Below are 12,181 nucleotides of genomic sequence, written 5' to 3'. Positions count from 1 at the left end.
CCAAACCGAAAAGGTCGTTTGACTTTCACAAAATTACAAGTTGACTGCAACTGACAGTTATAATCTGTTGCTTCTGTAGGCTATTTTTGGCCAAATAAATATAAAAGAGTGTTGGTGAGGCTAGTACTTATATTTTATATGGAGGGGGTAAATAGGAACGCTTGGACACTATTACCAGTAGATTGCTAATTCAGCTAATCTCTTAGAAAATACGAATCATCTCTCAGTTAAAAAACAGAGAAGTTGTAGGTCCGCCACAGACTACACCCTTGTAAATATGTAAAAAATTATGCAAAAACTGCACAATTTCCAATGACAAAAATAATCTTAAACCTTTCTATTAATGTTCATATAGTAAAATTTTGAAACTTGTAAATTTTGTTGGTATCGCCCTTGAAGAACTTTCAAGACACACTCTCAAAACCACCGCCCGACTTTGCACTTGTGAACATCCATATTGTGTATCATAGTGTAAAACATTTACTCACTTTATAAATTCAGGCTTTGGAAGGCCGAGTTAATACACTAGTTATTATATAAATACCTTAGAATTATCAATTTATGTTTGTTTCACTCTCTCCGCCAAAACAGGTATATATTTAATAGTTAGGAAATTTTCGCAATTTTACAGAAGAACAAAAATGATTTTAAGCAATTAAGTTTTATTATTAGAACACTTAGACTTAATAAGAGACTTAATAAGACCTAATAAGAAAAACCTGTTAAATTAAAGTGTGTAGTTGAACAATAGGGCTTCAATTTGGTACGGTATTCTTTTAGCTTATTCGTTCAATTTCTTGCTATTTGGCACAATCTCCGCCACATTAACCAAGTCTCTGCTTATGTGACCAGGACAGATGACTACTTGAGAATTTTCTTCACGATGTAGCTCATACCAGTATTTTTGTTATATAATAAAATGGTTAATAATAAACTATGGACCCTTACCAGAGTATTGAGGAGCGGCAGGTTGTGGCGCATACCCTATTGGGGCTTGAGCAGGATGTGCATGTGAGACTGGGGCTGGGTGGCTGTACTGTGGAACAGGTAATGCGGCTGCAAATAAAGGATAGCTTTTGAGTATGATAAATAGTTACTAAAAACAGTGCTGATATAGTTCCTTAGTGACCAACTATTGATAAGCTAAGTAATTGGGCCAGGGGCACAAATTTTAAGTCATTACAGAATCAGTTTCATCGGATACTCAGCTGAAGCCAAAATAAAACCTTAAAAGGCCCTCATAAAAACACAAACAGTAAAAATATGTAAATTTACTGAAAACAAACAGTTTTCCGTTGGAAGTCAGTATTATATTAGAAGAGTCTCATCTCTGCGACAAGAAGGAACCCCTCCCCTCTAAAAATTTATTCAATTCCTCCATCCCAAGAAATAGGAAAATTGTAGCCTGAAAATGCTGTTTTTTGTATTTTCGACGCAATCCCTGGCCAATCAGCCACCACTCCTACCTCCGAGTTAAAACCTTTGTGCGCCTACTCATGATCATTAGTCAAATGGAACTTTGAGCTTCCAAAATTTTCATGTACCCCGAGCTTTAAATGCTGAAAATCTGGGCTAAGAGAACCCTGATTCAGGTACATATGCAGAAGGAGGGGGGCAGAGGTACCCTCCTTAAAATTTCCCCGAATTATTGTTTAATTTCCTTTTTTCATTGAATCAGCCTATTTTTGCTGGTTTTTATGTGCGTTTTTGTGCAAATGAACTGAGTGAAGTGTGTTTTGGTAAGTATTCTCCAAAAGATTATGAAGATTTTGGAGGTCAGTCTTGAGGGGTGAATATTACAAGACAGCAAATAATTATTAGAATTATTCTCAAGCGCAACTTTTTTCTGCAATAGAATGGAAAATGGTATTTCACACAAAAAACCAATTCGAATATTATTCAGGAAACTTTAGACAAAGAATTCTATTTAAATCAAATTAGATTTTCGTACTGGTCATTTTAAGGCAACTGTTATTTCCGTTTAGCTCCGGTATCCCGTATAAATGAACAGCTCAGTTGAAAACCATATTAAACATATATTTACCAGGAACAAAGCCGTATCCAGGGGGTGGGATTCAGAGGCTTGACCCCCCTCCCCCAATTTGTTTTGAGACTTGAAAGAATTTAACGAAAATGAATATAAACAAATCTTTGATACATTTTTAAGTTTTTTTTGTACCACCACCCCCCTTCCAAAAAAAAAAATACCTGTACCCCCCCCCCCAAAAAAAAAATTCCTGGATACGGTCCTGGCCAGGAATTTCAGAGTTCAAATAGAACAAATTATGCAAATAAAAAGGCACTACCTTTGTAAAAATTATGTAAATAAAACAGAAGTACCTTTGTAAAAATGACGCAAATAAAACCGCACTATCTTTACAAAAAGAAGTAGGTTTACTGATTGAATTTTTGATGATATTCTTCTTTAAGAAGTATTATTTTATTTATTCTTTCTAGTGAGCCAAAAACCTAATAGGAGAGTCATCACTAGGCTAGAATAAAGAAATAAATTCAACAAGTTAAAAAGGGACAAAACTAGAAAAATCATTAAATTCGAACTACTTACGTGCGTAGTCAGGAACATGACCCTCAGGAGCAGAACCATAGCTTGAAACAGGCGGGCTGTAGGGTGCTGCAGGAGGATGGTAGACTAGATTAACAGGATACACATTTGGCGAGTTCTCATAGCCGTGCTGGGGGTAGTGGTCAGCTGGTTCAAAGTCATAACCATGACCCTTTCCTTTCTTGAAAGATGGTAATTTTAAAGTTGGAAGCTTTGGCAGTTTCAATTCAGGTAGTTTAGGCAGTTTATGCTTCTTTGGCGCTCCATAGCCCTTTTTCGGAGCTTTTGGTGCAGGGTATCCTTTTTGCTTCTTGGGGAACTTAGGGGCTTTGGGCTTTGGAGCTCCATACGAAGCCTTAGGAGCTTTTGGTGCTCCATATCCTTTGTTTTTCTTGAAACTGAATTTTTTCAACTTTTTCGGTGCACCGTATGAGGATTTTGGTGGTTCAGGGGCTCCATATGTGGAAGTTAACTCAGGGACATCAAAAGATGGAATTGGAGGGGAATATGACTGTGGAAGCTCATGAACAGGAGGAGGCGCGTACCCAGTTGGTTGTGGAGCATGGTATTCAGGCACAGGAGGAGCATAAGCTGGTGCCGGTGGTGCATATGCTGGCGCAGGTGGTGCATAAGCTGGTGCTATAGGAGCTTGTGCACCGTAAGAGGGGACCTGGGGTTCAACATAAGGAGCTGGTTCATGCAGATCAAGTCCTGGTGAATATGACGGTTCATGGATAGCAGGGAGTTGAGGAGCATAGACAGGAGCAGGAGGAGCATATGAATTAAAAGGGGCAGCTTGATGAATTGGAGCACCGTATTCTTGTCCTATTGGAGTTCCATATCCTTTTTTTGGAGCTCCATATCCCTTTTTGGGAGCCCCATATCCCTTTTTGGGAGCTCCATATCCCTTTTGTTTACCCCAGGTTCGAGATTCAGCTATCACAGCATGTGGATCCGCAAATACAGGAGCTAAGCATAAACATAGCAACAATATGGCCGCCTGCAAAAAAAGAAGACTCATCATTGCAAATACACTAAAATTTTATGTTGTTTAATTATGTATAAGGAAAAATAGCGTGGGTTTACTGCAAACTTTATCTGTTATACTTTATACTAGTGAGTACTAATCTGGCTAACTTTCCGTTCAGTTAGTACAAAAGGTGATGGATTTGTGGTGGTTTCCCACCGGCTAAGTAGACCTATCACACTGGTTTACTTTAGATGCATAAGAATGTAAACTTGTTACTGATAGGTGAATTGTTTCAGCTGACAAATCCTATGTCGTTATCCATTATTATGTTAGGCATCTTAAATTACGGAATGAAAATGCGAAATCACTTTTGAAAACGTTAAAGATAAGAAAATTTTAGGATTCCGACAAACAATTACCATTAGTAGTCTTGGTTTAAAGTATTTCTGTCTTTCATTAGATTGTTAATTTTTAATAATGGGATGTTTCCTCTTTAGGAAAAAAATTTCTCTTGGCATTATGACAAATAGAAAATTTCTCCTGCGTTTGAATAGGATAAAACTAAAAAAAAAAAAAATCACACATTTTCCAATATTCAAGGTCTAAATTTATTCAGAAAAAATATAAAACAAATTTCAACAACTGCAAGTTTGTTCGGTGTGTAAGAGAAGTTGAGTTATTAAAAGAAAAAACGTAACACAGTAGCATAAGATTCTCATAACAATAAGAATGGTTGTAATCTCTAAAAATTATGTTTCGAGTTAAGTGCATGTAGGGAGCCAAAAAAAAAGAAAAAATCTTGCAGGGGTGAACAAGAACGTATCCAGGATCTTTTCCCGGGAGAGTTACTAAAATAGCTTTAAAAAACTCATAATTTTTTTTTATTCGTTTTTGGTCCCTTTTTTTAGCCAGACAAACACATTCTGGGGTATGGGGCTCAAATCTCCTACCCCCCTCCCCTGGATACGGCCTTGGGGGAGACAGAAAGCCCAGAAAGTGGAACTGTGGCTACAAAAAAGCCAGCGTCTTTGCTAGTAAATGCATTTTTTAATAACATTGAAACAATGCTAGGTATTTGGAAGTCTTTTCCGTGGAAAAAGCAGTAACCTTACCCCGTTCTATCTTAATTTTGCGCCTATTATATAATAAATATAAAGCTATAGTGCGTTAAATTTATTGGTTCCCATATATGCTTGTTATAAGTGTTGTGAGATGATGAATAGGAGGAAAAAACAATAGCTCTATTATAATTATACTAACATTCTGTCGACACGTTATAGCCTTCAACAGGTGATGTCTATTTAATGTTTGAAGAATAGTGATTGTGAAAGTTTTGCAAAATAAAAAAGAGACAACCCGTGGTTCCTGTCTTCAAAAAATCTTTCGCCAAATGCATGTCCAATTTTCCACACTTAAATGTCATAATACCCTTTCGCTTCATTTAATTAGAATTCAAAGAGCATTGTATACTATATTGTATAACAGTATTAATGTTATTAATTTCGAAATTCAAGATTAAATTTCGTATTCACTTACATTATGGAGTGAATTTTTGAGAGGAAAGTGATATACGATGTTAATGATCTAAATTAGTACTTAATAATCGTGAGTGATAAATCGACCAGGATAAGAGGGAATGCCCATCGATCTAGACCAGTAGCGTCAATCCACGAAGTGTAACTTTGGGGGGGGGGAATATATTGTTCAAAATATAGGGGGAGAGTTGGTATTTTTTTTCTCAATGAAAATAGTATGTAAATGGTATTTTTCAATGCAAAATGCAAAAATAAAGGTATTTTTCGAAATGAAAGGGGGAGGGGGGCAAAAACACAAAGAAATGGGGAGGATGCCTACCCCTCTATTCAGTGTCATCTAATCTAGTTTCTCAAAACAGAGCAGAATAAAAAGATAGATATGAAATTTAAATACTAAAATAGAAAAACCAACAAAAAGAAGGTTTTTTTTTCACTGACAGTACGACACAGCCAGGATTCCAATTCAAAGGGATGGTTTGTACCAAATGAAAGACTTTTTTATACCTATTGTATGGTTGAGAGTAGATATTTTATGCAAGTTTCTGTGCTTGGGGAGAGATTTTGAGCCCTCGCACCCGCCCTTAAAATATACTGTAACTAGAACAGCAAAACTGTACTTTAATTGGGATTAACTCTTAAAGAGGTAAGAAACAGCTAAATATTTTTATGGCGTCAAAAAAATGTGGAATGCATTCCCCCTTCGACAGAGGTGAGGTGCAAGAACAAATACTAGGTTTGTTGTGGCTATATTATTTTTAGTCTTTTTTTTGCTAAAACATTTTTAGACCTTTTCAGTATTTCAATGTTTTCATTTACTTCCCTTCTTCCGGAGATTTTTCGCTACTTTCAATGGTGTCCTAGCAAGGCTGTATCAAAGGGTCGGGTAAGGGGGTTTGAACTACCCCTCCCTAAATGTTTTCCTGACTCGTAAAAATATTACAATAATTGATTTTAAAAAACTTAGCGTTTTCGAGGATTTTATTTAACCTCTCCCTCCCCCTAAAAAAATCCTTGCGTAAAACACCCCACAAAAATCATGGAAATGGCCCTGGGTCCTAAACCCCTTGTTTTCCCCAAATGGCTTTCCAATAATCAGATTATTATTGATAACTTGGCAAATCCGATAATTATGAAAGAAAATACTCTTATAATAAAGGTACCAGGAATATCGCGGCCAATGCAAGGACTAATATAATTTAGATCAATCCGAACAAAAAGAAATGTCCGAAATGTGAGACAGAATTATAATACAACAATTACTTATTCCTACGCGCATCTACATCTGGGTAAAAATATTCTGCTCCCTCCCCAAAATGAAAGATCTGTGGATGCCGTATATGACCTGCTATGGAACATTATATGGCAACAGCCGACATGTATGTAAGCAGTATCTAGGAGGCCAGGCACACTAAAATTTAAATTTCCTAATCTACAATTTCCCCAATGATTTCCTGTAATGTTCATATAAATAGGTCTTGACCACCTACCCCCCCCCCCCCATCTCCCAAATAGATTTCTTCGTCCACACTTCCTTTCAAGCTTCCGTACAAATATTCCACCGGACATTTCAAATATTGAAGTATTCAAATAAACTGGATTTTATTGTTATTTTAATAAACCAGTCCCCCGAAACTCTCCCTCTTTAAACAAACTCCTTAGTATTCACTGACCATAGTAAGTTTAATATATTCTTTATTTTTAAAATGAGTTCCTTTAATATTTGAGGTGCAATAACAGGCCAAATGTTAAATTCGCACCAATGCTAGTAATGCTTGCTTAGACTTTGGCAGCTTGGTAAAAAAACTTTAATTTAACTTTTCTTTTTTAGATAAGTATAAATTGAACCACGGAGTGATTTATAAAAACCACAGAATGATTTATAAAAACCACGTAACATTTTTTTTACACAGCATGGAGCCTTGGGATTGACCCCCAGGATCGCATGGATTTTGTTGTTGCTTCATAACTCCATGCTGATATAACTACCAGAACTTTCTGCTTTTGACAAATCCCCCTCCCCATCCGATTAATTCATGACAATCATATCCATGCTTTTTTTATTTTACTATACTTAAAGAAGTTCTTAGATTATATTCTTGTATATGAAAACTTTAAGTTCTTTGTCGGTCAAGGGGATGACAGCCGTCCTATGTACCTGTTCAGAAATATACCGGATCTTCATCCTTTTGGGTAAAAAAAAAGTAAAAAAAATAACGAGCCGAGTACCCCAATTTGATCAGCGTTGGCAATCGTCCTTGAAAGTATGCACTACCCAAAAATATAGCTTTCCACGGACAGGTTCAATTAGTATTGCATCTTTTAGGCAAGGTTGTAGTCAGGTGAAAGTTATGGGGAGAGGTAACCGGAAAAACGTGTCTATTAATTGTGTCTGGAACAAATTTAGCTGCTCTTCGCTAATTATCGATTGGTTTAACTTCTAGGCACGTTCTAAGAAGTTTTGGAGGGTAGGAGGTTCTTTGGAGAGAAAGAAGTTTATTCAAGGCTATTTTTAACCTTCTTCTTAGCTCTTTTTGTCTTATTAAAGTAACTACTATTCACACTTGATGTCTTACTTGAACTCTGCCGGGAGGGGGTACCCACACAAATTATACTAAGGGGAACAAGCCTCCAGAAATATTCGACCTTCCGTGGGTAGAAATAAATGTGACCCCCCTCCCTCTCAGGGCGTGGGGGCCTCTTTAACGTCAGTAAAATCCCGGATATCATATTTTTTGGAACTGAACTTCAATTTCTGTTCTAAAGTCATAACCTAAACACAATTATCAATGTTCCATTTATCATTTTTTTAAGGATAATACTTTTTACGCAGTAATCAAGGCATTATCACGGGCAAAATTGCCAAATCGTAAAAATGTTAGTCATAAATTTAACACGCAGAAGAGATTACAATGCTTAATATACGCTTTTCCAGAGAGCCATTTCGAGGGGGCGCCCACTTTACGCATCCAAGTGTACATCTCAGAATACCACGTGTGCCACAAAGTTCCATTCAGGTTGGCACAGTTTCCGTAACGCTTGGGACACTTTTGCCACGCTTGGAACCCTTCAAACATGCATGGCAAGCACCAACTGGTGGACATTATTTCTAAAGGTTGGTGCCCCCTCGGCCTTATTTTTCACTCAAAAAGAAATTATACAGAATATACTAAGGCATTGACAATAAAGGATAATGTAACATATTACAAAAGAAACTAGGTTAATGCTACAACTTATTTCATAAATTGTTCTAAACTGAAACATTAAAATAATTTAAATTATATTTTCTTATAAAAAAGTATATATTAAAATAATTCAGAATGCGGCACGTCCAAGGGAGAACTTTCAGTAACCTAGGGGATAGCTTTTCTTTTGACTTGGATATAATTTAGTTTTAAGCAATTTTTGCATATATATCTAATAATTTAGCTAAAATAATATACAGATCATCAAAGTCCTATTGAGCCACTCATCCCCTCCCCACCGCCCCAAAATTTCAGAACTTTCACTTAGTTCAGCTGTGAAATATTTAAAAACTGCGAGATTAAACAAAAAAATGTTTTTGCGACTTTGAATAAAATATATGTTAATAGAACCAATGGAAGGGGAGTCCTCCTTACAAAGCTTATGAATGTTATTATACTGTACGATGCCAAATCTAAATAAGCTAAATCCAAACATAACCTTAATTCATTATATTAATAGGTGTATCTCTCATTAAATTTATCTATGGTTTCAACAAAAGGGCATAATTTACAAAATATTTCTTTTACAACAGTTAAATCATTTATAAAACCGAAATTACTTCTTATTTTTATCAGTACTGAAAATTGTGTAATCTCGCTATATTAACAACTAAGGCAATTCCACCCACATGAATTTAACAAGTCAATAATTTGATATAGCGAGGCCAATGATTTCAATTTCACTTGGATAATAAATATGTTTTTTTAAGAACATTATGCCAGTTTTATACCTTAAAGTGAGTTTTATTTACTATTTAGCTTGACCTTTTGGTTCTATATTATTATTATTTTTTTTTTAATTTACCGTTAAATTTATACCATGAATTTTGAAAGCCCCGTTTTGTCCAGATTACCCTCCTTTTCGCTCAGAGGCGTGTTACTAAAATAATGGGGGATGGGGCAAAATGTATTTTTCAATATTTACAGGGTAAATTTGACGTTTTTTCCCAACTTTTTAATGAAAATATGATAAAAGGCACCTTTAAATGAAAACATCCCCAGAAAAGACACTTATCAAAATTTGAAACAAGTAGTATATCCATGGGGTAGAGATCCCCCTCCTCCCAATTGACGCCGCTTCATTTGCTCAACTTGTAATCCTATTATAAAAAAAGGTATTTTTCAGTGAAAATGCTCCCCAACAGATACTTTTTCAAATCTATGTGGAAGGGGAGGGGGCAAAAATCTAGGTGTCACGGGCACCCCAATTGACGTCTCTGTATTCACACCCCTTATATTCCTATTTTTGGAAATCAAATCTTAAGGAATCAACTGTTAACCAAGACTGAGATTTTTCAGGAGATTTCTTGGGGTTTACAGGAGATACAGGAAATACAGGAGATTTCCTGTATTTTCCACGTAATTAGCTAATTTCAGCCGGGGACATTCACTTTTACAGAAGGTTAGTAAGACTTATAATGCATGTTGGATTTTTTTATTGTTAACTACAAAAAGTTTTTAGTTTACATTTAACTTTAAAGATAAGGTAAACCCAATTTTCAGCTAAAAACATTAAGTTTTGTATAGAAATATGACATTGTTGCATTTAATAAAAGGAATAAAACGCATTTTGGAAAAATAGATTTCCGAATATTTTCAGACCCAAATAAGGTAGAGGAAACCGAACTTAACCAATCCATCAAACATTTCTCGTTTAACAGAATTTATAATAAACGTCACTTTGACAGAAAAGGGGTACGTAACGCTTTTCAAATTACAGTAGTCGATGTTTTAGCCCTCTCATTTGTGAAAATTTTAGGAAAATACTGAAACACTTCTTATGAAATGTTTTTAAAGCAATTAGGCAGGTATATAGGGAATGAGGGCTCTACCTCCAGTCCAACAAAAAGCTAATAGGGCAGATTTTAGCCATTAACCTAATTAAACCTTGGAATTATTAACTAGAAATTATTTATACTTTTTATGCACCACAAAGGTTTAAAAACTATTAACTGGTTGTTTTGTTAGAAATAATGTAGAATATTAAACCTTTCATACGTTGTTGGTCTTAAAACGAAGAAGAATGCTTGCAATATCAGCCAATTTATCTCCAAATTTATATTATATTATTATGTTATATTATTTTATTTATTATATCATATTGTTTTATTTATACATCAAAAATATCTCTAAATTTAGAAACTGAAAAAATTCTTTCCTTTCCTTGTATTTCTTTCTTCTCTAATAGTTCCTCTTTTTCCTGGCGTTTGCCAGGCCGCGGGAGTGAAAGGTCTATCGAAACGGTCCTTCTATTATGTTACCGTTATGACAAGTTGATTATGTATAGAAACAATTCCTACTTGAATCAGTGAACTTTTTCAGCTATATTGAAGTCCCCTCCCCCATCATAAACACTATGTATAAACGCACATTATAATTGCACCTGTATATTTTTCATACTTCAAATCAGTTTTATTTGCTTGTCTACTTCAGAAAAGACGTCACTAAAGTTGCTGTTTTTATTTGTTCGTTTGGACTAAATAGGTTACTCCCGTAACTAATGGGTTCATCATGGGTTTTATGCCTTGTGAACGCCATACCTCTTAGTTCAGGTCTCTGAACTTTTAGAGCCAAAACAGATTGGTTTATTATTACGGTTTTTTTTAGTTGCTGTTTTTAAAACTAGGAAGATCATTGAATTTAAAATGGAGGGGGGGGGTTGTACTAATGGGATCTGAATTTCACAGGGGATGAAGGGATCAATGCTCTCAACTCCACTAAAGAAGATCATAAGTATTATAACATAAACTGCAATAATTGCGTTTAGCCTAATAACACTTGTTATATCTTAATACCCGGGCCAAGATTAGAGCCTAAGAATAAAGCTCCTACCTCTGCTTCCAAATAGGCTAGACTTCATTTTTTCATATTAAGCCCACTTAAACCTTTTTAATTTCCACATTTCCCATCAAAAAAATTTACCGTCGCCAGTCCTTATTTCTTCCCTCTTCTATTCTAATACCTAATTTGTTACAAAGGCTAATTTGTTACAAACACTAAACTTTAAAATATAATGAAATTCAAGTGCTAAGCAATCCCGACAGAATTAATAAAAAAGGAAAATTCAGACTCCCGGCTCTTCCACCAAATGGTTTAAATGAATAATTTTAATCATTATAGCTTAATTGGTTCCTGAATCGTTAGTTATCACTCTATTTTCGCACAATGCCTATATTTAATAAGCCTATTTTTTCAAGACTGTGGCCTAGGCCTGGGATAAAATTTTCAAATTACTAATTTAGTAGAAAAAAGTTTCTAAGCCACGTGGTGTCGGATCTACGGAAGTAGCATTGGAATCTAAAAAAGAATAGTTAGTGGCAAATACTATTTGGTTTTAATAATTAAACATCATTTGAATTTTTTGATTAGCACATATTTAAGTAATTAGTCTACTGAATTACATTAATATAATGAAAATTCAATGATTTATAAAAACATGCATTTACTTACCTTGGCCATCTTTAAATTTCTAATCCAATTAGTTGTGCACAAAAAATCCTTAGATCATACGCAACTTATGTCAGAACTAGGATTGAAAAATAAACTCAATTCACTTTCTGTTAAAGTTCACTTTTCCTTTCACAATACCCACACCCAGTTATATTAGTCGCCGCTTTTTCAACAATGATGACAATTAAAAGCTTACATACGAATTTATACTAGCGACCCACATAAGGTGTGACGTACACCCTAAACCGGGCGTCCCTACCCTTCGGGAAGTGTAGTAAAACGATAGCGAAAGCGGACCTTCCAAAGAAAGCAAAGTGATGCACTTGTTTTAACCCAAGGGTAGCCCAAAGTATGTGAATGGAATGCTGTATGAGACCTTCTGAATGAAGCTGGCCGAGGACGCGCCTTTTTTTCTTACCGG

At 35.3% G+C, this 12,181-nt stretch overlaps 1 protein-coding gene across 3 annotated transcripts in view; it reads right to left on the bottom strand.

Annotated features, from left to right (window-relative positions):
- The window catches only part of LOC136038784 (titin-like), a 33,890-nt gene extending 21,942 nt beyond the window's left edge, over positions 1–11,948 (bottom strand). For 2 of the 3 annotated variants that reach the window (XM_065722159.1, XM_065722160.1), the window contains exons 1-3: positions 11,761–11,947; positions 2,567–3,563; positions 949–1,056 (exon numbers count right to left, since the gene is read on the bottom strand). In XM_065722159.1, the coding sequence (XP_065578231.1) occupies positions 949–1,056; positions 2,567–3,563; positions 11,761–11,769 (1,114 nt within the window). In that variant the 5' untranslated portion in view covers positions 11,770–11,947. Of the gene's footprint in view, positions 1–948; positions 1,057–2,566; positions 3,564–11,760 lie in introns of all 3 variants that reach the window. The other variant, XM_065722161.1, reaches the window with a different exon arrangement.
- Positions 11,949–12,181: the final 233 nt, after the last annotated feature.

This window comes from Artemia franciscana, chromosome 18, assembly GCF_032884065.1.
Source record: "Artemia franciscana chromosome 18, ASM3288406v1, whole genome shotgun sequence".
Classification (NCBI taxonomy): domain Eukaryota; kingdom Metazoa; phylum Arthropoda; class Branchiopoda; order Anostraca; family Artemiidae; genus Artemia; species Artemia franciscana.
This window is presented reverse-complemented; position numbering and strand designations above follow the sequence as displayed.